This window comes from Tupaia chinensis, unplaced genomic scaffold (assembly GCF_000334495.1).
Source record: "Tupaia chinensis unplaced genomic scaffold, TupChi_1.0 Scaffold000159_1, whole genome shotgun sequence".
Lineage (NCBI taxonomy): Eukaryota > Metazoa > Chordata > Mammalia > Scandentia > Tupaiidae > Tupaia > Tupaia belangeri.
The window spans coordinates 1,798,341-1,823,310 of NW_006159630.1; the positions used below are offsets into that span (position 1 = coordinate 1,798,341).

Here is a 24,970-nt window from a genome sequence, read left to right on the forward strand (position 1 = left end):
CCCGTTCCACGGCCCCCTTCCTCCCCGCCCGCCCCACCCGTGTCACGGCGACCTGCCTCCCTGCACGTCACACCTGTGTCACGGTGACCCGCCTCTCAGCACACGGCCGAGCTTTGTGGGCCTGCCTGCCCAGTGGGCTCTGCTCTGCCGGGTGCAAGGCCCATGGTCAGGGGCGAGGCTGTGTCACCAGGTGGGCCCAGGTGGCAGGGAGACGCCGTTGGTCCTTGTCCCCCACGCCCTCTCATCCAGCTTTCCAGGGAGGAGTAACAGTGGAAAGAGGCCTCTCCCTGGAGTAATCCACAGTGGGAGGACAGGGGATGCTGAGGGCATCAACCCCTCACTCCAGTGGAGGACGCCGAGCAGGAAGACCACACCCCACCCACACCGGGCCACTCCTGCCTCAGCCGTGGGCCCCGCAGCACTCTCTCCACGGCTACTCGCCATGTTGTGGTCCCTGGCACCCAGGGTCTGACTTTTCGCAGCAGTTGCTCCAGGGCTGTGAGCAGAAGACATGGGCTGGGCACAGGGCCATTGAGGAAGAGCCCTGGCCAGGCCACAGCGGCATAAAACCTCCTGAGCCGAGGCTACGTGCTGGAAAAAGCTGCTCCGCTGGAGCCTTTGCGCAAAACACAAACGGAGAAGCAGACACTACAGAGCGGCACGGTGGTCTTGGGGAAAGCGGGTCTACAGGCAGGAGACATCTCGTTGCGAGTTCCGCCAGCGAGGCAGGGGCTTAAATGCAGGGCTACGACTCGGGACACACATGACACCATTCCTGTTCCATTCCCGAGTGCCCTCAACGTCAGAGAAGCACGGTGGGAGGAAAAATCATGGCTTGTTCTTACCACGAAGGATAAATCGAGAAATCTATAATTCAGTTCAAGCAATAAATTAAATGACGTCACTTTTCATAATAGCCTTTTTCCCCCAGAGAAAGTCTAATATTCAATATGACCGATCCCAGCCCTATCGAATGTCACGCCCACAGTCCACCAAGAGCTGCTCTGGAGCAGGAAAGCACCTTCACTCTTGAGCAGGAGGGCCCACATGCACCTCACCCCGACAGCAGCCCAGAGAGTTGGGCACGCACACGCCTGCAACGGGGTCCAGGAGACGCAGGCTCCCTGTGGGGGTGCTGCAGCGGGGGACACTGGGCAGACACGGCAGGGCCTCTTACCAGCGCAGGGCGATTTTGATGGGGGTGGTGAGGCAGGATGTGAACAGGTCAGCCGGCAGGTCAGGGATCATGGGCAGGAGCTGGGTGGCCTCGCAGGCTGCCAGCTGAATGCAGTTTTTCATGGACGGGGGCAGAGGCATCTGGGCCAGTGGGTGGTTTGGGTTAATCGCAGCCACCTAGAGGAGAGAGCATGGGAGACAGTGACTCGGCGCCCCCATGCTGACAGGGAGCTGGAGCACATGCAGAGGAGAGAGGCCAGTGGCCAGCCAGCCCGTTGGGAGAGGTGTCACCCCACCCTCTCCTGGAGAAGGCCAGAGGCCAGGAAACACCTGCAGCACTCCTGGCTGCTCGCCAGCACAGGGCAGTTGGTCTCTGGCAGACCCGCTTCCTCTACGGCCCTCCTCCTTACCTTCTGATGAGATCAAGGCCCACACACTTCTGCCACGGCTCCAGGGCCTTACCGTGCATTCCACACATTCTACCTACAGCCCCTCCTGGCCTCGCCACGGTGCGCTCAGGACACGGAGAGGTGCTTAGGGTGAGGTGAGTGAAGTGCACACCTCCACCATCGCAGAGCGACCGCACAACCCAGGGCACACAGGCGCAGCTCCGCACCAAAGGGTCCGGCGCAGCACACGCGCCCCACGGCAGGGACCCGGGTGACTGTTTTCCCCCACCTCATCTGGTTTATAGCGCTCTTCAAACAAATGTGCATCAGTTCTATAGCAAGGGAGAGTGGTGGTTCTCCAGGCTGCTAACTGAACTCGTGTTCTCCCTTTCCAGCAGGGATAGTGCCTGTGCCTGCTGGTGGTGTCGGTGAGCTCCTGGTACGTCAGGTACCAGACGTGAGGCCGACACACGAAGCCTGGGAAGAAAGGCATGGCGCTAGCTAGAGACACCACACGGACGCACAGGGGCTCACTCCTGATGGAGTCGCATCTACTTGAAAGCGGCGTCCTCGTGTCAAATCCGCAGCACAGTCCAAGATGGGAGGCACAGGTCCATCTGGCGCTGGGCGCCACGGCACTGCCCTGGGCAATCCAGACTCTGCCTGCTGCACCCGAACACAGCATCCCTGACGGAGCACGGGGCCTCAGCGCCTGGGCACAGCGGAGGACTGAGGGTGCGAGTCCCGCCCTCCGTGGCACCCATCGCACACACGTGACGCCCGCGCTGCTCTTCGGTGAGTTTTGTTGTCACTTCCAGAAATAGCGAGGTTTACAAGAATTCACGGCTTCGTGGCCAGTAAAATTTAATAAGCACAATGCATGTGGGGCTCTGTCTCCACCGTGCTCGCCTGCTCCTGAAATCACTGCGAAGAACATGGCGTCGGGACGAGCTTCTCACATCACAGCTCAGGGGCAGAGCAGCGGGCACCTGCAACACCGTGCCCCCGCATGAGATGGGTCGTCAGCCAAGGCAGGGGCACAGAAGGACGGAGTACGGGGCGGTGCAGGGCTTTGGCTCCCAGGGACCTCCACGGGCTCTGACAAGGCTGATCAGCCAGGGAGGGGTGCGGATGGCCCAGGGGTGGCGGCCACACAGACAGCAGAAAGACAGAGCACAGAGGACACACCGCGGGCCGTGGGAAGGACTCTGCCCTCCCTTTGCTTTGATGGCCCTGGACAAGGTTCAGGCCTAACACCCAGTGACCAAAGTGATGCGGCAGAAGCCCCGTCACTCACGCACCTGCGAATGCTCGTGAGCCGGCCCCAGGTGAGAACTGTGGGCCTGCGGAGCCAGCTTCCCCACCCTCCTTGCTCGAGGCTTTGGCATGATGCGGCCCCATCTCCAGTCCACAGAGGAAGTCGGGGCCGAGAGCGCCTGCTCCCAGGGTGGCCCGGTTCATCGCAGGGCTCCATGCAAGGGCCGCGGCGAGCCTGGGGCACCAGGGGACTGGCTGCGATTCCCTCCGGCCTTTAGTTCTTTGCTACTGCGGGACTGCTTGGGCGGCCCCAGGACAGACCTGCTTTCTTCTCACTGAGGCTAGAGCAGACCTCCCTGGAGCAGGCACCCAGTGTTCCCAAGGGCGACGGACGAGCGCACGCCTGGGGGTGGCATGAGCCAGGATGGCCTAATTTCTCATCACCAATGGCTACTAACTTGTCTCATGACGCGGATCAGGCAGCTCTAGTTAGCTGTACCAGGAACCCCCCTATCTTATAGCTTTAGTTGCTGCTTCTGCCAGAGGGCATGTGTGTTTAGCAGAGAGACGGGGAGAGAGGAGAAAGCACCCCACGGGGGATGGTCACGCTGCAATCCTTTCTCCATTCCTCCTTCCCGGATCTCAGACGCACACACGCGCCCAGAATGTTTCTCAGACACCGGCCACGGGGGTGCAGCTGCCTTCGCCAACCCCACGGGGCAGCCCAGCTGTGCGGCTGTTACTCCCTCGCAAGCTCTTTCACACATACAGGTTGAGTAGTCCTTTTCCAAATGCTTGGAACCAAAGCAGCTCAGAAATTTCGGACTCTGAAACACCGGTATATAGAGAGAACCGCGGGCACGGACCCCAGGCGCCACACGCGGTACGCACAGCCAGAAAGAAATCCCGCACTGCACTTGCGTTCTGCAGGTCTCCACTGTGGTCAGGATGGAATTTCCCACGGTGGCATCATGTTGCTGCCTGAAAGGTTTCAGATTCTGGAGCATTCTGGATTTAGGATTTTTAGATTAGGAGTGATCCACCTGAACTATGCCATTTGCTTTTAAAAAAACTTTTGCTATATGGCACGTGCATTCACTGGACATGGCGGAGGGTGGGGGAAAGTGAGGCACAATCCCCTAGGGGATGGCCACACCACAATCTCACCTCCAGTCTCCTCCCAGGATTGCGGGCACACACGCATACATATGGTGTGTCTTTCAAGTTTCTGGGTCTGGGATTCGAACTGCAGATTTGGCTGTATGGGATCCAGCTGGCTTTTTACAACACCCATGAGGCAAAGAAAAGATGTGGCCTGTCCACTACACAGTCAGCAGAGGGTCCTCGGGGCTGACCAGCGCTCCTGAGCTTAGGGCCGTCTTTGCCTCACTGCTCTGCCTGGGCCTTCTGGAATCAGACCAGGCACCAGGACATCAGCTGCGGCCCTGGCCAAGCAGTGCTCCCAGCACCTTCGGGCCCGAGACACACGAAGCCGTACTCGCTCTCAGACGCCACACGGCCGACGGTGGTATGGGCATGCTGGCACTTCACTGAGGGGGAGCTTTGCTGTCACACATCAAAGGGAAGGGACTGGGCCGCAGGGTTAGTGACAGCCCATTCTACTGCAGGGACGTTAAACTCAGATTACCAGTCAACTGCAATATGTAACAAGAAATACGATCTCAACTCTTTATTCCTAGAAGAATGTTTTCATTATGGTAAATCACTTACGACGTGAATTTGCTGGGTGACTTTAACGGCAGACTCTCAGTAGCCTTGCATGCACCTGCACGGCTGTGCCGCCGTCACTTGGAGTGGGTTTTTAAGCAGAGAGAGAGGGAGGGGTGCAATCGCGGGGAAAGTCATTTCCTGGGCTGCAGCTCTCCAGGCGAAAGCAGCGTGAGGAAAGCACCTGCTCTGCACAGGAAATTGGTTTCCAGGTCTGCTGCGACATCCCTGCCAAGCCTGGTGACGGGTCTGCACCTCGTCAGACCTGAGTCACGCGGATGTCCGTGAGGCTGCAGAGGGATCAGGGCTGGCGCAAGTACTCAGAGAGGAGGCTGCGGAGCAGGTGGGGGTCACAGCCCAGGCTGGGACGGCGCGTGAGCCTGTCCGAGCTGCTGGCAGACTGGCACTCATCCCACAGGCATCACGACCACTGGGCGTGGGGTACGAGGTGGCTGGCAGATGACTAAACAGGAAGCCACTTCTAGGTAGGAAGAAAGTCCTTTGGGCAAAACTAGATTCACTATTCACATTTTCTTTCTATAGGTTTGTGCACTTTGATAGCAGAGATTCGGATGCATTTCACTACTTGTAACTCTTCTTTCTGAAGAGATGTTTACTATAGGGCACATGTGCTCAACAGAGAGACAGAGACAATGAGAAATTGGCCCCCATTGTCATGCTGCGGTCCCCTCGCCTTATTCTCCTCTCAGGACTTTGGGCATGCACGCACGTGAGCCTGGTGTGAGTTTCAAGCTGCTGGTCCTGGACACGAACCGTGGTTACCCATGTGGGAGTCCAGCTCCACAAGCACTATACCACCTGCTGGTCTCTCTTTTCTCTTTCTAATTTGCTTCCACGTTAAGTTTACTTTTTTGTTGTTGTTGTTTTGTTTTTGTTTCTTTTAGAGGTTTTTGCTATAGGGCGTGTGCACTCGCCAGACAGACAGAGAGAGACAGAGAGACAGAAAGGGAGGGGGGGATAGACACGCCGCAATCCCCTCTCCTCCATTCTCCTCTCGGGATCTGGGGTACACACGCACACACGCCCAGCCTGAGTTTAAGCCACCAGTCCAGGACTCGAACCACAGTCGACTACATGGGAGTCCAGCGACATAGCCATTATGCTAACAGCTGGTCCTGTTAAGTTTACTTTCTTTCTTTTTTTTATTTTTTTTTTGATTAATTCGTTCTTAAGTGTACTTTCTTTTTTTTTTTTTCATTTCATTTCCTTTTATACATTCAATCACATTATTATTTGGCTTACAAAATGGTTATTTCAACAGGTGAACATTTCTCCCTAGTGCAGTTGATAAAACTACAAAACACCTTCAACAGATAATGCCACATTTCTTTGTGCCATTAATGCCTTGCCTCCCTATTTTTCTTCTAAGTGTCCTTCCTCTGACCCTCCTTCACACACACTACATCTGTACTTCTAAGTGGCACCGAGGACTGGCCTGCAACCACTGACTTGACACGTCAGTGCTCCCATCCCGGCTCCCTGTTGGGCCAAGCTTCTGAAACTGACTGCTTCACAGAGGTGGGACAGCTGTTCACAACAGCCCTCCTTGCCATCAGCTCTGACACGCAGGACTGCCTGGGGAGCCAGGCAGGTCCCCAAGGCCCAGGCAGGTCTCCAGGACCCAGCAAGTTGGAGGGGGCTTCCTCAGGTACCTACAGGCCTAGGTCCTGGGTGCTCTGGAGCAGTGGTCCCGTGACCCTCACGTTGCCAGTGTGGCATTCTGCTGCCCTCAGCGTCACCTCGCTGTCCCCCAGCACTCCCGGTAAGGGACGAACTCCAGCCTCGGCTGGCCACAGAGTGGGACGCACGAGCGCCTGCCTAGGCTCCCGGGGGGCAGTGCGGAGGCGCTCCCTCCACCAAGAGCTGGGTCCTTCCCACCCCAGGCCACGGGTACGGGTGGGGGGTGGAGAGCCCTGATCAGAAGTCGGAACCAACAGGCTTCTTAAAAAACGCGTGATACTCAAGACAAGGGATTCCACCACTGATTTACTCTCAGGCTTGAGAACCCAGGAACAGGGACAGAAACCTGCGTAAGCGATGAGCTGTCTCCCACACGTCGCCACAGCTCTGTACTTACCCAGGCTCTGCATCTGCCTGGGGTTCTCAGCCTTTCGCTGACATCGTTCGTCAGAGACAAGCCTGGGCATAAGGCCAGTGGCTCACAGAGCTGGAAAAAGGCACCCAGGTACCAAGCCGGCGTGGCGGCGTGCTGGCCATGTGGACAGCCAGGGTTTGGGTCCTGGGGGCAGGCATGGGGGAGGGAGTGGACTGCGACTTGAGGGGACCACGCAGAAGGCGCCAGGTTCTTCTCTCCCCCTTCCTGATCCAAGGGGAAAATGGCCCAGGCACCCAGGCACCCAGGCACCCAGGCCCAGAAGCAAACTGTCCTGCTGCCCTAAAGGCAACCGAAGCTGCACTTGGCACACATGGGCTCTGTCCTGGGGAACCCAGACACTGGAACACCACAGAGAGCTCACCAGAGCTTGCGAGGACTTGGGGAGGGCCCAAGCACCCTTCAGAAGAGGCACACAGCAGTCAGACCGACCGGACATCCGCTCCGCACGGCTCGCAGGCGGGTGTCAGGGCTGCTGTGTTGGGGGCTCCTGGGAGAAGACAGGGCCTACAGCCACACGGCTTTTAAAGAGGTTTGTGCCTTATGGCATGTGCACTTGCCAGAGAGAGAGACAGCAAGAGGGAAAGTGAGAAATCACTACCACCACCCTGCCCAGGGGAGATGGCCATACTGCGATCCCTTCTCCTTCTGGGATCTTGGGCACACACACACATGGCCAGCAGGAGTTTCAGGCCACTTTTTTCTGGGATCGAAACCGTGGTCAGCCATTGAGAGTCCAGTGATGTAATCACTACGTTGCCTGCTGGCTCCAGCGTGGGGCATAGAGAGCACCGGACTTCCCATTCTCTCTTCCTGCCAATAACAGGGAGTGTGAGAGGGACGGGCTGAGGGTGCCGCCGCAGCCCCCCTCCCCAACTCTCCAGCTCCTTGGGCTCTCAGGTGCCCATGGGACTGCCCAGGTGTTTCCAGCGGAGCAGGGCGCTAGCCTGGGGCCAGCATGTAGCTCCCGGCGCTGCAGTCCAGGGTGCTGCCGAGGACACCGCCAGGCTGTGCCTGTTTCCCGTTTTCTGGTCGATGTGCCAGAGGGTGCGTGCACTCACCAGAGATGGACAGAGGGGGAAAGCTGACCAGAGGGCACGGTCATGCCACAGTGCCTCTTCCACTTCTTATCCTGTCAGGATTCGGGGCACACACATATGCATCCAGTGTGTCTCTCAACCTGCCAGCTCTGGGGCTTTAACTACGTGGCTGGCCATGTGGGTTCTGGTTCCCTTCATCACTGACCACGGGACTGGCTCCCACATCTCATATTCTAGATAAACTTTTACATTATGCCCTTTTTCACCTCTCAAAAACGTGTAAGAGCATTTTTATAAAGAGATGAAGGCACTAGTAACTGGATGTTTTTTGTGGGCGTGTGCACTTGTATGTATGTGCACGTGCGTGTGTAGTGTTACTTTAGACAAGGGGTCACTGTGTGGCAATCCTCGTCTCGGCCTCCCACGTAGATGGGGCCACATAGACCCCCATGCCCAACTTTTGAGAGTGGGCTGGGAATTGGACACAGGTGGTCACAGTCTGCCAGGTGGCAGTGTCCCCCATGCACAGCTGCGACTGGGCATCTGGAGAGGTCTTTAACGAGGACACTTCTGAGAATAATGTTTGTTTGGCAGTACCTTCAGTTCTGCCTTGAAGCAACGCTTGTTCTCAATTGCAAAGTTTAAAGAGGGACCAAGATTTCTACGGGAATCAACATCAGCTGCACGGACAAGAAGGGGTATCTCCCATGTGGAGCGCACAGTGCCAGGGCAGCAGCCATGAAGTGGAGTGGCACCTTAACGAGGATGAGCTCACGGGGGTCATGACGTAAAAAGGAATGCGCTGGGACTCCTGACGACCTAGTCATTTACACAGTTTTATATATATGTACAAATATGTTACATTTATAATGTAAGCTATATATAATTATAAATATATATAAATGTATGTGTTTATGTATACATATATGTATGTGTATATATACATACATTTTCAGGGTGGGCTAGGAAATGAACCCATATGTATATGAACATATGTATATGTTTATGTATACATAACAGAAAGCGAGAAATCACCCCTCAGGGGGGATGGCCACGCCGCAATCCCTTCTCCTCCATTCTCCTCTCGGGATCTTGGGCATGCACGCACACATGCCTGGTGTGAGTTTTAAGCCACCGGGTCCAGGACTCGAACCACAGTCTACTACATGGGAGTCCAGTGACATAGCCATTACGCCAACTGCTGGTACCACACACACATATTGTATATATGTACATATATGTATATATATATAAATAAAATCAACTAGGAATTTAGACAAGTGACTTCTATTGCTGGAAGTTATGAAGCCCTGGCCAGGAAGATGGAGTGTCACTTTGGATGGCTTAAGATTGACAGTGACACTGAGAAGCCCCTCAACATGGCCCTCCAAGATCAGCTGAGAAGCCCCTTTACAGGCCCAGAGGGTAGTACAGGGCGAAGTCTCATGGGAGGCCTGGGTTCAATTCCTAGCCCACCCTGAAAGCCATGTATAATGACATGTGCCTGTGGTCCCAGCTACTGGGGAAGCCAAGACAGGAGGGTGAGAACACAGCAAGCCCCTACCTTAAAACAAACAAAAGCCCCACGGGATCAGCAATTGGCGTAATGGCTATGTCGCTGGACTCCCATGTGGTCGACCGTGGTTCGAGTCCCAGACGCGGTGGCTTAAACTCACGCAGGGTGCGTGTGTGTGCGTGCCCAAGATCCCAAAAGGAGGATGGAGAAGGGACAGCAGTATGGCCATCCCCTTTGGGGAATGATTTCTCGCTTTCTGTCTTTCTCTGTCTTTCCGGCAAGCACATGTGCCCTACAGCAAAAACCTCCCCCAAAACAAAACAAAACAAAAACCACAAAAAACAACAAAACATAAACAAAAGTCCCTCTATAGCAACAGTCTGTCCGAGTACACTGTTACCTTGAGGCCACCCATAGGAAATGTTCGTTCTTTTGAAGACATTTAGCTGTTAGCAATCAGGAGCTTCTAAGCGCTCCGGATCACCCTACACAGACAACTAATCAGAAATTATAACCAAGAGCGATGGTGCACAATGGTAACACATGATGCTGTGTGAGAGGGCCCAACACGGGGGGCACCCAGCTCACGCCAGAGACCTCCCTGGTATGCCGGGCACATGCCTGCCCATGGTCAGGATGCCAAAGGCTGACGTAGGCCGCACCACCAAGACCTAGGTTGGGTGTCCTATCTCTTTGTCTCAAGGAAAAAATAAATAAATGAACCTTTAGGAGACAGAAAGATAAAAAGAGAGAAATCACTCCCCCCCCCCCCCCCCCCCCGAGGATGGCCACACCACAATCCCTTCTCTTCCATTCTCTTGGGACCTTGGGTATTCATGCACACGTGCCTGGTGTGAGTTTCAAGCTTCCAGGTCCAAGACGCAAACCACAGTCAACCATGTGGGAGACCAGAACCTTAATTACTATGCCACCTGCTGGCCCCTAAATGAATTTTTTACCTTTAAAATGATAACAAAACTCTATTTCCTAACTACTCTTAGTAAACACCTAAAGAAAAGGAGATACTTTGAAGTCCTAGACCAGGTGGCTTGCTTTCTCACTTTCCCTCTCTCTGTCGCTCTCTCTAGTCAAAATAAATAATAATGATGATAAATAAAATTATTATTATAAAAAGAAAAGGAGATGCTTAAAATTCTGCAGCCCTATATATTAAGAAGAGACTTTTCAGAGAGGAAAGATTTTTTTTTTTAAGTTTTTTGCCATGCCACGTGTCATGTCACCAGAGCGACACATGGGGGGGAAAATGGGAAATCACCCCCCGGGTGGATGGCCATGCTGCAATCCCTTCTCCATTTTCCTCTCAGGATTTTGGGCACACATGCACACGCATCTAGTGTGATTTCAAGTTGTAGGGTCCTGGACTTGAACTATGGTCAGTCACGTGGGAGTCCAGTGCCTTAACCCCATGCTACCTGCTGGCCACACCAAGGGGACAGCATGTCGCGTCTCACTCCATTATCAGCTTACAAGCTTCTGGTGTGGAGGATCCCGGCTCCCCGTGCCCACTCCTTTCTTCGGGTGTGGAGGGTCCCGGTTCCCCGTGCCCACTCCTTTCTTCTGGTGTGGAGGGTCCCGGCTCCCCGTGCCCACTCCTTTCTTCTGGTGTGGAGGGTCCCGGCTCCCCGTGCCCACTCCTTTCTTCTGGTGTGGAGGGTCCCGGCTCCCCGTGCCCACTCCTTTCTCCATCTGACCTGATGCTCTATGGCAACGGTTGGCCCTGTCACCACGAGTACGTTCTTTAGCTTACCCTCTTTACTGTCTGCTTCTCAGATGAGAAGAGAGGGTTGAGAGCAATGGCCTCCCCAGCACTGGCAGCACCTCGCTGGAGCAGGAGAGCGAGGAGGGCCACGCCAGCCTGGACACTCTCCAGCCGGCCTGTGTGCTGAGGCCCACGTGTCCACATGGACCTTCTCTCTTCCCTCTGCAGACAAGTGAACGTGAGTACGTGTGCACGCATGTCAACACGTGTCGACTCTGCTGGCCCATCTGAAAGCAAAGTGAAGATCTTATCTTCCTTGTCCACTGCTTGTTATGGTCTGGGTGATGGTTTGTCCCTCGAAGGCTCGGGTCTCAGAATCTGGTCCTGGTGAGCAGTGACTGAACGGTGGTGACTGGACCGCAGAGGCCGTGGCCTCATGAATGGACTGGCACTGTCTAATAGGGGCTGAACAAGTGCCAGCTCTCTTGGGAAGGGGTCAGTCCTCTTGAGAGCAGGTCACTGCACAGGAGAGGGCAGCGGGCAGTTGACTCACTCTCTGCCCATGCCTGCCCCTCTCTCTGCATCTGGCGACCCTGCTGTGATGGGGCTGGCCTAGTGTCAGCCTTACCGCTAGACCTTGAGCCGGCAGAACTGCGAGTCAAACAAACCTGCTTCTTCATAGAGCCCTGAGGCCCAGCATCCGTCAGCAACGTGACAGTGAACTATGACGCTGCTCTGTCCTGTCATCACTCCTGATGCACAGTGAGTGGATGCTGGGGACAGGTTACTTGGACAGATTGACACTGTGGAAGGGGAGTGAGTTGAAACACTGAGCAGTGGAGGTGACGGGATGCCATGAGGAATCCGAATGTGAGCGATGGAGGAGTTCCAGGACGAGCCCCCGTGGGCTGTACCACGGGAGGCTAAGGGCTGACCTGATGTAGGTGCACTCTCTGCAGCAGGAGGTGCAGCAGAGAGCCCAGCTCCACTCTGACTGGCCCATGGCCAGACACGCCGCTTCATTCAGGGTCTGCACTTTGTACTTTCAGGGGATCCTGGCACCGTCACAAGGTGCTGCAGCCACGACCCAGTTCAGAGCGCTTCCCTCCACCCAGAGGAACCACTTCCTGTCTCCCCCCACCCCCATGCCAGGCCCTGGCACCTGCCTTCTCTGTTGTTTCCATAATTTGCTTATTCTGGGCATTTAATGTAAGTCGGTGACCCACAATCCGTGACTTCTCGAGACCTGGCTCCTTTCAGTCCACGTGTTTCCAAGGTTTCATGTTATAGCACGCGCTGTACTTCACTCCTCTCTGGCCAGACGAAACGCCATTGCGTGGGCAGACCACGCTGTTGTCCCATTGGGCAGGGGCAGGCACGTGGGTGGGTACCATGCACCAACATCTGCACGTGTTTGGGGTGAACATGTCTCCAATTCTCTCAGGCTACACCTAGGAGTGGGTGTGTCGGATCACGTGCTACCTCTCGGCTTAACATCTTCAAGAACCGCCAGGCTATTTCCGAGTGGCTGTGTGGTTTTTCTATCCCCCCAGCAGTGTGTGAGGTTCCAATTTCTCTACAGGCCCGCTAATCCTCGTTACTCTCCACCTGCTTTATCTCAGTCGGCCTCATAGGCAGTGTACCTTGCTGGGTTTTGACTTACACTTCCCTGATAACTAACGCCATTTCCCCATGCCGCGCCGCACCGGCTACAACACCCGGGCCTTAGGCTGAATTACAGTGGTAGAGACGACATCCTCGCCTGGCTCCAATCACAGAGGGAAAACGTGCTCTCCTTCAAGGATGACAGCTGTAGGTTCTTCACAGACACTCTCTGTCAAGTGGAGAGGTTATCCTCTAACCCAAGGGTTGCTTACATGAAAGGGTGCTGGATTTTGTTGGATGCTTGTTCTGCATCAGCTGGTAGTATTGTCCCATTATTCTTCTTTAGCCTGATGTATGGTAGATTATATTAACTGACTTTTCAAAGGGGGCCAGACTTGCATGCCTGAACGAAGCCCACTGAGCTGCAGCGTGTATTCCTTTTGTAAATTACTGGGACTGATTTGCTCTTGTCTTGTTGAGAATTTTTAAATGTAGGTTTGCAAAAGATACTCATCTGCAGTTATCCTTCTCTTTCTTTCTTTTTCTTTTCTTTTTTTTTTTTTAAAGCTTTATTTATTCATTTATTTTAATTTGACCAGAGAGGTCCAGAGTGAGAGTGAGAGAGAGAAGGAAAGGGAGAAAGCAAGCCGCCAGGTCCAGGACTCGAACCATTGTCCGCCATGTGGGTGTCCAGCACCCTTAACCACCACACCATCTGCTGGCTCCCCCTTCTCTTTCAAGCTGTGCCTCTGGCTTTGGCGTCAGGATGTTAAAGACCTCACTTAAATGACCTAGGACGTTCCCAACCCTTCTATCTTCTAGAAGAGACTATAACATTGATGTTAATTATTTTTACGTGTTTGGCAGAATGCTCTAGAGAAACCGTCTGGGTCTGATGATTTCTTTTTTGGGAAGTTTTCCATTACAATTTCAATTTCTTCCATGGTTATAGGACTATTCCTATTATCTACTTCATCGTGGTGGGATTCTGGGCATTTACGGTTTTAAAGAAATTGTCCCTTCCCCTCTAAGTCATCACACTCGTGACTGGACAGTTGCTATGGTGCCCCTAATATTTCCCAATGGCTGCAGGATCTCCGAGAGCCTCCATTTCATGCCTGAATCTTCTTTCTGTATTGGTTAGTCTTGCTAAGGGTTTATCCGTTTTACTGTTACTGTGCTCTGAGAATCAATTTTGTTTAACTGCTATTTCTTGTTTTCTTGTTTTCAACTTAAACCATCTCTGTTCTTATCCTTATCGTTCCCTTTCTTCTGATTGCTTGAGTTTATTTTGTTCTTCTAGCTTCTCGAGATGGGAATTTACATTAATAATTCAATACCTTTCTTTTTTCTTTCTTTCTTTTTCATTTTTTTTTAAATTGCCAGAGTATATGTGTACGAGAGAGAGAGAGAGAGAGAGAGAGAGAGAAAGTGAGAAAGCACCCCACAGGCCAGGGTCATGCAGCAATCCCTCCTCCGTCTTTCCTTCCTTTTGAGATTTTAGACATTTAAGTCCACGTGCCTGGTGTATTTCTCAAGCCACTGAGTGGGCCACGTGGGATCCGCCTGCCTCAACCAGAACACCAAGGGTTGCCCAGATACCAGTCTTTTTGGTCTAACATAAGCATTTTACAGTTGTAAATTTCTATTTCAACACCATTTTTGCTGCATCCTGTAAATACCAATATGTATATTATTTTTCACTCAATTCGATGCATATTTAAATATCCCTTGAGAATGACGATCCATGTATTATTTAAAATTTTTTTTCAGGACCAGCATATGGTGTAATGGTTGTCGCTGGACTCCCATGTAGTCAGCTGCAGTTCGAGTCTCAGATTCAGAGGCTTAAAACTCACGCTGGGTGTGTGTGTGTGTGTGTGTGTGTGTGTGTGTGTATGTGTGTGTGTGCCCCCATGATCCTGAAAGGAAAATGGAGGAGAGGGGATTGCACCATGGCCATCCCTTCTGGGGCGTGATTTCTCGCTTTCTTTCTGCCTCACTGGCATGTGCACGTGCCCTATAGCAAAAATCTCTCTCAATCAAGGGGCAGGGGAGACCTGCAGGTAGTGTGGTGGTTAAGGGCACTGGATTCCCACATGGCTGACAATGGTTTGAGTCTTGGACCTGCTGGTTTGCTTTCTCACTTTCCTCTTCTCTCTCTCTCCCCCCATCCCTCCCTGGTCAAATTTAAGTAAATAAAGTTAAATAAAATAATTCTTGAAGAAATTCTTTCAGTTGATTCTATTATGGTTAAAGAACAAACTGTGATTTCAATCATTGGAAGTTGTCTAGGTTTTTCTCTGTCCTAGGCTATGACCTACCATGAGGAAAGCTCCGCGGGCACGGGGAAGGCGTGTGCCCTCCTGTGACCACGCAGAGCGCTCTGTGACCTCAGACGCCGGCATGGACAGCTCGGCATCAGCACCACTTCGCCTTCAGAATGCGACCGTGCAGCCCCTCCTTTCCCAACTCTGCCTACGCCTCTGCCCCTGCCTTTCCCAGGGCTCTGACTCTGCACAATGGCACAGCATGGCAGGAGCCCGCAGCCTCTCCTTGTTCTGACCTCAGGGCTGAGTGGAAGCTCTCTGCTGCCTGGTCTCCTCCCCCCTGCCCTTCTCTCCTCTCGAGGCTCTGTGTTCAGCCTTTTCCTTGATGCCAACAGAAGCTCCGCTGCCCGGTGCATCCAGAATCCTTTGCAAAAGAGCACCTGGCGTTACCTCTATGACTCCAGGTTTGGCCTTGGCCTCGATGGGCAAAAGAGACCCCTGGGACAGTCCTGCCAGTCCCCAGTGCCCTGTACCTTACCCCACAGAGCCGGCCCTGATCTGCAGTCCAGAGTACCAAGCACTTTCTGATAATATTTTAAACAGATTAAATTAGGGAAGAAAAAAAATGAAACTCTACCAACAAGCTCCCATTTTTATAATAATTGCAAATAGTATATTTATGAATCAGGGCTAGTAGTCTCTTTTACGTTTCATACAAATCAATTAAAGATCAAATATATTCAGCGTAGTCAAGACCCATCTGAAGACAGCTAAAATAAGTTGATGCGGACATACTCATTTACCAAGCCAGGTCCATAAGTACTCCCTGAGCACCAGCTTCACATGAGGCCCCTATGACAGGCTTATATAATATTAGGGTGTTGGAAGAGTCACGGCATATTTCTTCCATGCTTTTTATGCAAAATCACATCATGACTTTTCCGACAACCCAATAGATTTAAAATACAGCTGACAACATCAATAGAAAAGGTAGCACGAAACGAAACCTAATGAACTGTCAAACGCACTGCGTAAGAAACAGGCGGTCAGCGCAGGACACGCGCTCATGAAGCAGCAGAATCGAGCCACACCTGGAAGTCGAGAGAGGGACGGCAGACTGTGCCCGGTGGGTTTCAGTTAGTACATCAGCAGAGAGGGTTCTTAAATATTTTATAAAGAGAGATCACTTTTCTTTTTCCTAAAGCCTCAAATGACAGGACTAGCAGTGGTGGAAGGTGCCAAGGGAAAAGCACTTATCTTCCTATGGAACCATGGGTGGGACGGCACGGGAGCGGCAGGTCTTAAAGACCTCCGCTAGCACGCATCCTCGCAGCCGTCTATAAACAAGATGGAAGTTACGTGGAAGTGACTTTGCCCAGTCCTTCTTAAACAGGCATACTGAGACTATCCTGTGTGTATGCTGAGAGCCTGCCAGAGCCTGCCATGCTGTGGGTTGGAGGACCAGGGTTACCTGTCATCAGAAGTGTCAAGTTCTCACCTGGGTGCCTGAAGCCAGGAGTCCTGCAATTATTCACCATAAGCATCCTCCCCAGAAAGCACCCAGAGGTTTCTTCTCACTCAAGTGAAAGTTATTAAAATATCTGATAGAGGGGTCAACAGGTGGCACGGTGGTTAAAGAGCAGGATTCCCACATGGCTGACCATGGTTCAAGTCCTAGTAGACCTGGCAGCTTAAAAATGACACCAGACACATGTGTGTGTGTACGCCCAAAATCTCAGGAGAAGGGATTGCGGCGTGGCCATGCCCCAGAGTGGGTGATTTCTCACTTTCCCTCTCTCTGTCTCTCTCCAGCAAGCACATTTTAGCAAAAACCTAAGAGAAAAGAAGAAATAGCTGGGAACTTGGGCAGCTAGTGGAGTCATTGATAGCTCAGTAGAGTTAAGACTTCGGCCTCAAGATGACCATGAGGTCCCAGTGCGGCTGCCAGTGGTCGTCTGCTTCTGGAAAGGCAAGGCCGCTGCTCACAGTCCTTACCCATGGACACCACAAGAGTGGCCAGTTTGTCTTCGTTCTTAAATATGAGATGACAAGGCCATCATAAGCCCCCAGTATAATGGAGAAGACTCGGAGAGAAGCATTTACACTGGAAGACGCAGGTAACTCAGACAAGAGATCATCTTTCTAAAATCGACAAATTAGCATCATTTGGAAATTAACGGAGAAAATGAATAAAGTGATTATGTAACGGATGTCAGCTCATTCCCCACTGGCTACAGATGACAGACTGTGGAACTACACGAGGGGACAGCAAGTGCAGAAAGGAAAGTGTGAAAGGCAAGGGCGGCAAGCCTGGGCCCCGTGGGGTCAGTGCTACGGGTCCTATCCGGAAGCCACGGAAGTTGTGACACCAGCAAGTCCACAGAGAGCCCCCCTTGCAAACCCATGTACTTCCAGTTTAATAAACAGTGGATGGGAGACACACCTTCGACGGGTCGCCTAAGAACGCACGTGCGGCGTTCAGAGACCCAGACACTGAGATCCCAGAGACACTGACCTTTGCCGTGGGCACCGCCTCTGGGGCATAACTCCAGGACAACCTGCAACGTGCTGTTGGCAGCTCAGCAAAGGGACCCGACAATCTCAAAAAGGAATAATCTAGTTCTGTGGGACTCACATTGGACCGGAAGACTCCAGGTGTCAGCCGTTTTTGTCAGAATGACTTTGTCCGAATACCTGACCTGAAACGGAGTTGTAGGGGTCAGTGCACAGGACGATCTATCACTTACCAGGTCATATGCTGATTTCAGAACGGGAGGCCGCTAGGTCAGCAGCTCAGCGAAGCTGCAGAGCCCAGCTTGCTTCTGTTAAGAACAGTGTGGTGTGATGGGCTCCAAGCCCAGGACGGAGCTGTCAGCGGGAGCCAGACAGACCACACGAAAGTGCAGACGGAAAGGAAAGCCTGGCAAAGTGCAATGAGTAGCAGGAGGGAGAAGTCGTGCCTTGCATCTGAGGGCTGGCCTTCAGTGAGGGACCCCTGGGAAGCACAGCCTCCCATTCTGCAGGAAGACATTTTCTCACTAGTTCCATGGTGGTCACCAAGAGGCGGTCTGTGCTTCGTTTTTAAATCACGTGAAGATGGTTCTGTTCGGGTACAGTGGGAAAGGGTAGAGCCCATCCGCCTCTTATTCTGTAGTAAGAGGCCTTTCTGCCTTCTCTCTTGACCCATTACTCACCTGCCCCCAACACGAAGAGAAGGGGAAACGGCCTCAGCATGGCTCCCGACTTTCCCAGGGTCCTCAGTGGATGTGGGAGCAGCAGTACCCGGAAAACACCCGCTAGACGCAGAACTGATGGGTAATTCTTAGTAAGGACCATCTGTTTAAGACCTGGCCTTCCACTATAGTTTATAGGCCAAGGATTTAACATCTGAGATGAAAAGATTTTGCAAAAAATATTTGAATTTTCTTTTTCCTGCTTCTCCACTCCATGCGACACACACCTGTGTGTGACAACTGTCAATACTCCTGAGGCTCTAACTGAGACGGCAGTGTTGTGCCTTTGGGTTTCCGGTTGTGGCTACCAGGAAGCCGGGTGTCGAGATCTCGTTCTGTCATGATTTCTGCCTTGGTCTCCCAAGCAGCTGGGTGTACGATGCACACCACGCCTGGCTTTTAGGGTGGGCTGGGAATGGAACCTGGACCAGCCCCAGGGTGCGATCCATGCCTGGCCTAGGGGGAAGACTGCCAGGGCACCTGGTCACGCACTGCAAGAAGAGCAGTGCTGCCCAAGAGGGGGGGTAACGGCATGCCATGGCCACTGCTGAGATGCGTGGTTAGGACCACGACCTTCTGCATAGGCAGGGTGGCTGAGCCATTCCTCATCATGGTCCTACTCTCTACTTTCCCTCTAGCCAGCCCCAATGACAGTGAGGGTGGCAGTGTGACCCCTCCAGCCACTGAGAGCTCAAGGGAAGCCCACATTTACATTCCTAACCACACAGACAGGTGGGCCAGTGTCGCTGCCTCCCCGCTTCTCATCTGTCTGAGATGACCCGTGCAGTGGCAGGCCCATTGCACCCATGAGGGTAACATCAACTGGCCACAGCTGCCAGAGCAGAAAATCGAAAAGCCTGGTCCCCGGTGGCACCGCTGAAGATGTAACGCACTCGCCTAGGAGCGCTTAACAGTGAAGACGACGAACTGCTGTTTAAGAAACCAAGGAGATCTTTCATTTACCTATAGTGCAAGGCATGGCAACTGCCAACAGGACTAGCAGCGGTAGAAGGTGAGAAAGGCCACTGCCAGGTACCCGCTCTCAGGTGCTGCTTGACGGTTTTCTCCGGCAGAACAAGGGAGGAAGTCCAGGCGGAAAGGTGGGATGTGGACTGCAGAGGTGTGCTGGGGCGGGCGGGCAGAGCCAGGGTGAGCGCAGCACGGGCTCCACAGAGCAGCCACTAAAAGGCAGGGCAGGGCGGTGACAGGGACGCCGGGAAGCGTGTACTCTGAGAATGTGGAAACTGATGACGCATCAAAGATATATAGTCAAGAAAAGAGAAAGTCTCTAGGAAAAGTGAGCGAACAAAAGCTGCTACAGGAGACTGAAAGTCACGGTAAGCGGGGAGGTACTCGGTGGGCCAGCCGGGAACGCAGTGGCGAAGGTGGCTGGATCCACATGGCTGCACAGCTCGAGTCCCAGACCGGGAGGCTTACAAACTACACCAGGCACGTATGTACACGGGGATCGGGAGAGGAGAATGGAGAAGACGGGTGGTGGCATGGCCATTCCCCTTGGGAGGTGCTTTCTCACCTTGCCCCGTGCCCCTCTCTCTGGTGGGCAGAAGTGCCCTCCCCGAAAACATAAAACAGGGAGGGAGACCTCAGTGAACAGTGTCCCACGGTCATAGTCAGGTAGGAAGGCTTGTCGTTGTATAGGCTCAGCCCACACAACCACCACAGGAGACTTGACTAAGGTCAGGGGCCAGGACATGGATAAAGTCAAACTGCAGGACCAGTTAGTGGCACGGCGGTTAAAGAGGCTGGATCCCACATGGCCCACTCTATGGTTCAAGTCCCAGACCTGGTGGCTTGAAAAACATACTGGGAGCATGTGTGGGGATGCCCAAAATCCTCAGAGGAGAGAGAAGGAGAAGGGATGTGACATGGCCCTTCCCGGGCTGCTTTCTCACTTTCCTTCTCTCTCTCCCCCTGGGGAGCACACATGCCCTATGGCAAAAACAAAAACTAAGCAAAAGTGCAGATGACGGAGACTGAGAAAGACGAGGCACGGACACAAGGCTAGGGAGCGAAGAGCCTGCGGAGGCGTCATCTGTCATCCACGAGGTGGGAAGGAAGAGGACGGGCATGCTGAGGACACAGGACAGGACAGGACAGGACAGGACGGCGCCAGAACCAGGTGCAGTGGGGATGCAGGAGAGGGTGGCGACACCTCCATTTTGAATGTTCTCCTTAGAACTCGCCGGCTACCGACAGCGAGTCGTCATGTAAGCTCCCACGGAACGGGTCTCTGTACTCAGGCCTGCGCGGCCCTCCTCCAGTCCCCTACACAGGCCCCGCTCATGGCAGCAGACGCTGGCACTACCACAGCAGGAAGCCACGGGCTGCCAGGATGGCGGGCCTCGGCACGGCACCACCAGCACACTGCCTACAGACACGCAGAGACCCTCCAGGGGAACTGGGGACCAGCAGGGTTGGAAGAGGTACCTGTGCGGCAGTCTCGGCCCGGGAGTTCAGGCTGGACTCTGCTCACTATAACCCTTCGTACTGTTTGATTTTCTAAACCCGTGGCATAAACCAATTCGGTTTTTAAAAAAGTACTTATTTTAAAAAGAACATTGAGGGCAAGGGGAAACTTCCCTTAATTTTCAAATTACAAACCAGTATGCCATAATGAAAAACTGCAAGGAGGGTGACGGAGCGGCAGACACGCTTGACTGGCTGCAGGGGAGTCTCGGCTGAGGGCAAGAACGTTCGCGTGCTCTGGGAGGCGTCTTCGGCCTTAGCGGTCCTCTGAGAGACAAGCACACAACGAAGCCTCTCGGTCCCAGTACGCACCCGGGGCCACGAAGACTTGAAAGCTGGTGATCACCGCTTAGAATTTATGTCATTCATATTTGCGTTAATGTTTATTATTCACATTATTCAGAGGCTTTCTGGCCCAACTAACCATTTTCTTGCATTCTGTGTAATCATTTTTTACTCTGTGTTTTAAGTACTGGCACAAACGATTTACCTGCCACTTTCTTTCGGTTCACATGTTACACACTGAAAGGTATTAAGCCAGATTATAAATGCACAAATCTGGCCAGCTGCAGAGGGGGAAAGAATGTTTTGAAAGAATAAACCTAACAGGCCCCATTGGACTGTTCTTTCTACAGCAGACAGTAAAATGACTAAAACGAACATTGAGATATTAGCTGGGAGCCAATTTTACCATTTTAATTTCCGCTGTTTATGCAAGAGACCAAGTGAACAATCCCTGTAACAGTCAGTGTAATAGAAAAACGCAAGACTGAGCTACACTGTAATTAAACGAGAACGAAGGTAAAAATCAGAGCTAATTATAAAACATATGGCTGACACCGCGCCGCCCTCTGCTCGCCACCACAAACATTCTTCTTCTACTCGATCTCCTTCATGAGAAATGAGTCAGTTAAACATTTCTTCTTCCCGAGGAAGATGCATGGAAATCTTCTGTTGCCCTGAATTCAATGAACAGCATTTTAGGCCGGTTAATCCTGCCAGCACACAGGGACACACAGGGTCCTGACGGAGCAGCCCGAGCGCTAAGAGGGAACATCTGGTACCCGTCCCACCTAGGTGTGCTCTGCCGAGGAGGGACGGGGGCCTGAGTTTAACAGCCTGTGGCTAACCAGGGCTGGTGTATGAGCGCTCTGCCGCTGCAGGTCAGGGTGCGGTCCAGGCGGCAACTCTGGCACCGTATCTCTGCATGGTGAATGTAAACACAGGTGCGCATGCTCATCGCTGGGTGTGGGGAGAAGCACATCGCGGCACCGCAGCGCGGAGTCTCCCAGTGCTCCTACATAACCTGCCCTTGGGTAGAGCCCGAGGGAGCGCCCAGAAGCAGGTAAAGGCCTGGTGACACAGAACGCGACCCCCCTCTCGTCTGACAGGAGCCAAACAGACCGGAGAGCGGCACCTGGCCCGAGGGGAAAGGGCCTGATGCCCATCAGTCTCTTACGCAATGCTTCACAGAGAACTTAATTCATAAATATAAAATATTAAACTGCAGACATGTTAACTTGAAACTCTACCAAATAGAATTTCAAATGTTGCTGCTGACTGTTTCGGCATTATCCTCTGATGAAATGTGAAAACATAACCCATTAAAATTGAATGGACCCAAAAAGGCTGGAGGAAACGTACACAAGACCATCGTGTTCCTGGGCTGAGAGCCTCCCGCACTCAGCCTGTCAGAATGCGCGAGCCCTGCAGGCTGCGGGCACGTCGTCCTGCCGCTCCTTCGTGGGCCAGGCACGGGACCCGTAATTGAAACTGCCTCTTCCATTTCTCCTTGGGATTCACCATTTAACTCAAACATCAAAGATTCATTCAGACAACCAAGCAAATGTCTCTGCATTACCAGAGCACCACACAGGCTCCTGGTTCTTTAAACAGGAACCACCAGTGGCAGCTGTTTGGGTCACTTTTCTATCAAGTAGCTTAGCGGGTTTGTTTTTTCAAAAAACACAGAAGAAATAAACTGAGGCAGGAACAAAGGCAGGGTGGAAAAGGAGGCGTGGGCTCGGTCCTCCTGAAGGAAGACACGTCTGTTTCATGTTCACGAGCCTCTGCTGGGCAAAGACTGTGAGCAAGGGTGCTCCAGGAATGTCCTCTCTGACTTGGCGTGCAGACAGCGACGACTCTGAGCGAAAGGTGAGAAGGCGTGCACGCTCGCCCTCAGTACCTGCCGGGCTTCCACCACAGGACACACCACCTGCCGCGGCACTCGGGGCCCTTTCCCCACCCCCGCCCCCACCCAGCACCCCTCAGCCAGGAAGAAGCAAGAGAGCCCAGGGCTGTGGCTTGGGCTCTGGGGCAGCTCACCTCCAGCGCCTGCTCCCGCTGCAACGCAAACTGCTTGAAGGACTTGACGATGAGGCCGGCGTTGGAGCAGTCGTAGACGAATATCGACGGGCTGCCCATCCAAGTCTGCAGGTCGTAGACAGACAGCGGGATGTACTGCGTGTAGTTCTGGGGACAGACAGAGCACACGCGTTACACAGGCACCTGCACCTCCGGCCCCTGGAGAGGTTCAAGTTACCGTTATTTGAAACCGTTAGCGCAGCGCACGCCACTCTCCACACCTGCTTGTGGCCTTCACTCCAGCAGAGCAAGTGCCGCCGGCTGGTGAAGCACCACGTTTGCACCACTGCCCCAAGAGCGCTCTGTTGCTGCCACCATGGAGCTGCACGTGCCTCCCTCCACAGGCCCCGTGGGCAGCCCTCCCAGGCGTCAGGGATGTCCACTCTCCACACCAGCTCTCTCCTCTTGCTTTCACTTAGCAACTTCCCTGTACTCGTGTAACATGACCTACCCTCATCTCTAAAGGAGATGAGCTCTCACCCTTCCATTTCAGAGATGCCTATGAACACTTTAACACTTGGCAAATCTTCACACACACACACACACACACACACACACACACACACTAAAGGGGTACAGGTGGGCTTGTTAGCCCTGCAAGTTTTTCCCAAATCACAGAACAGGAACCTACTGACACTAGCCCACTAAGTGCTCCTGGACACTGCTGCTCAGCACCTGCAAAGACCAGAAGGCCACTGATAAATGTGGGTGAGAGTGTTCCCACCTCAACAGAGACACGCAAAATCTTCACTGAGGAGCCACCAAGACAGTGGAAGGGGACCCCCCAGCCAGCTGTGCAGGGCCAACAGTGGCTGACCACACCCCACCCACAGGCGATAGAGCTGCACTGCTGCCGCCGGGGGCTGGGAGCCTGCATCCTACAGCAGAAGCGGCACTCCATGCTGCACTAGCCCAAGGAGGAGCTGCCCACGGAGAAGCCAAGGGTGTGAAGACACCTGCAGGATGCGGCCCCCCGGAGATGGTGCGCAGCAAGGTGGGCACCCACAACAGCAAGACCTCCAGCCAGTTGGAGAGCAAGCCCAAGATGATTGGCCACTGCCTGGCAGGTTCTCCAACACCTCAGCCTGAGAAGCTGGGGCCTCCCGCCCCACCTGCCTCATCCCACGAGGAGCCTGCTCAGCCAAGAATAGGCACACGTCTCCAGAGAAGTCCTTCCTCAAGCTGACGCTGCTCAGCAGCTCTCCACACAAGGCCTTCACTGCTTTACCTTCCCTGGACTTGATCGCTGAGTGCAGAAAGCATATGCTCAGAAACGGGAGCCACAGAAGCCACCTCTGGTGCTGCCTGCAGCATCGCTCGCGCCTCAGCGGGGAGACCGGCAGGCGGGCAGGCCTGGGAGCTCTGGCGACACGACAGCTGGCAGAAGCTGGCTCGCACATGCAGCCGGCCCGACCCAGGTCCCACCCTGGACGTGATGCTGCACTGGCCGACCATGCAGGCGCATCACCCGCAAGTGACAAGGGCAGTGCTCCGCGTGCTCTGCGGCTTCGTGTGGTTGCCCTGCCCTCACTGGTGGGCTGTGACACTGCTGTTTAAAGGCACCTGGAAATGTCCTCTCTGAATAAACTCCCATGGAAGGTTCTAAGGGTGCCAGTTCTTCCCTACTGAGTCTCTTAGGTCACAGGGAAAGACATGACGCATTTTCACATAGAAAAATACATCATTACAGTCCTGATGACCTAACAGAAAGGCCACCCAAGCCCAATCGACATGCCTGCAGGGCTTTCTTTAATGGAATTTGACAAGCTGATTCTAAAGTTAGTGCAAAAGGGAACCAGCAGTTAGCATAATGGCTATGTCGCTGGACTCCCACGTAGTCGACCGCGGTTCGTGTCCCGGACCCGGTGGCTTAAAACTCACGCCGGGCACGTGTGCGTGCGTGCCCAAGATCCCGAGAGGAGAATGGAGGAGAAGGGATTGCGGCGTGACCATCCCCCCTGGGGGGTGATTTCTCGCTTTCTGTCTCTATGTCTCTCTCTGTCTGTCTGGCGAGCGCACGCGCCCTACAGTGAAAATCTCTCCAAAAAAAA

The 24,970-nt window shown here is 53.4% G+C and overlaps 1 protein-coding gene across 1 annotated transcript in view; it reads right to left on the reverse strand.

Annotated features, from left to right (window-relative positions):
* RPTOR (regulatory associated protein of MTOR complex 1) overlaps positions 1-24,970 on the reverse strand; it is a 393,373-nt gene that overhangs the window by 197,733 nt on the left and 170,670 nt on the right. The window contains exons 5-6 of the mRNA XM_006145668.2: positions 22,881-23,027; positions 1,178-1,353 (exon numbers count right to left, since the gene is read on the reverse strand). Of these exons, the coding sequence (XP_006145730.1) occupies positions 1,178-1,353; positions 22,881-23,027 (323 nt within the window). The remainder of the gene's footprint in view (positions 1-1,177; positions 1,354-22,880; positions 23,028-24,970) is intronic.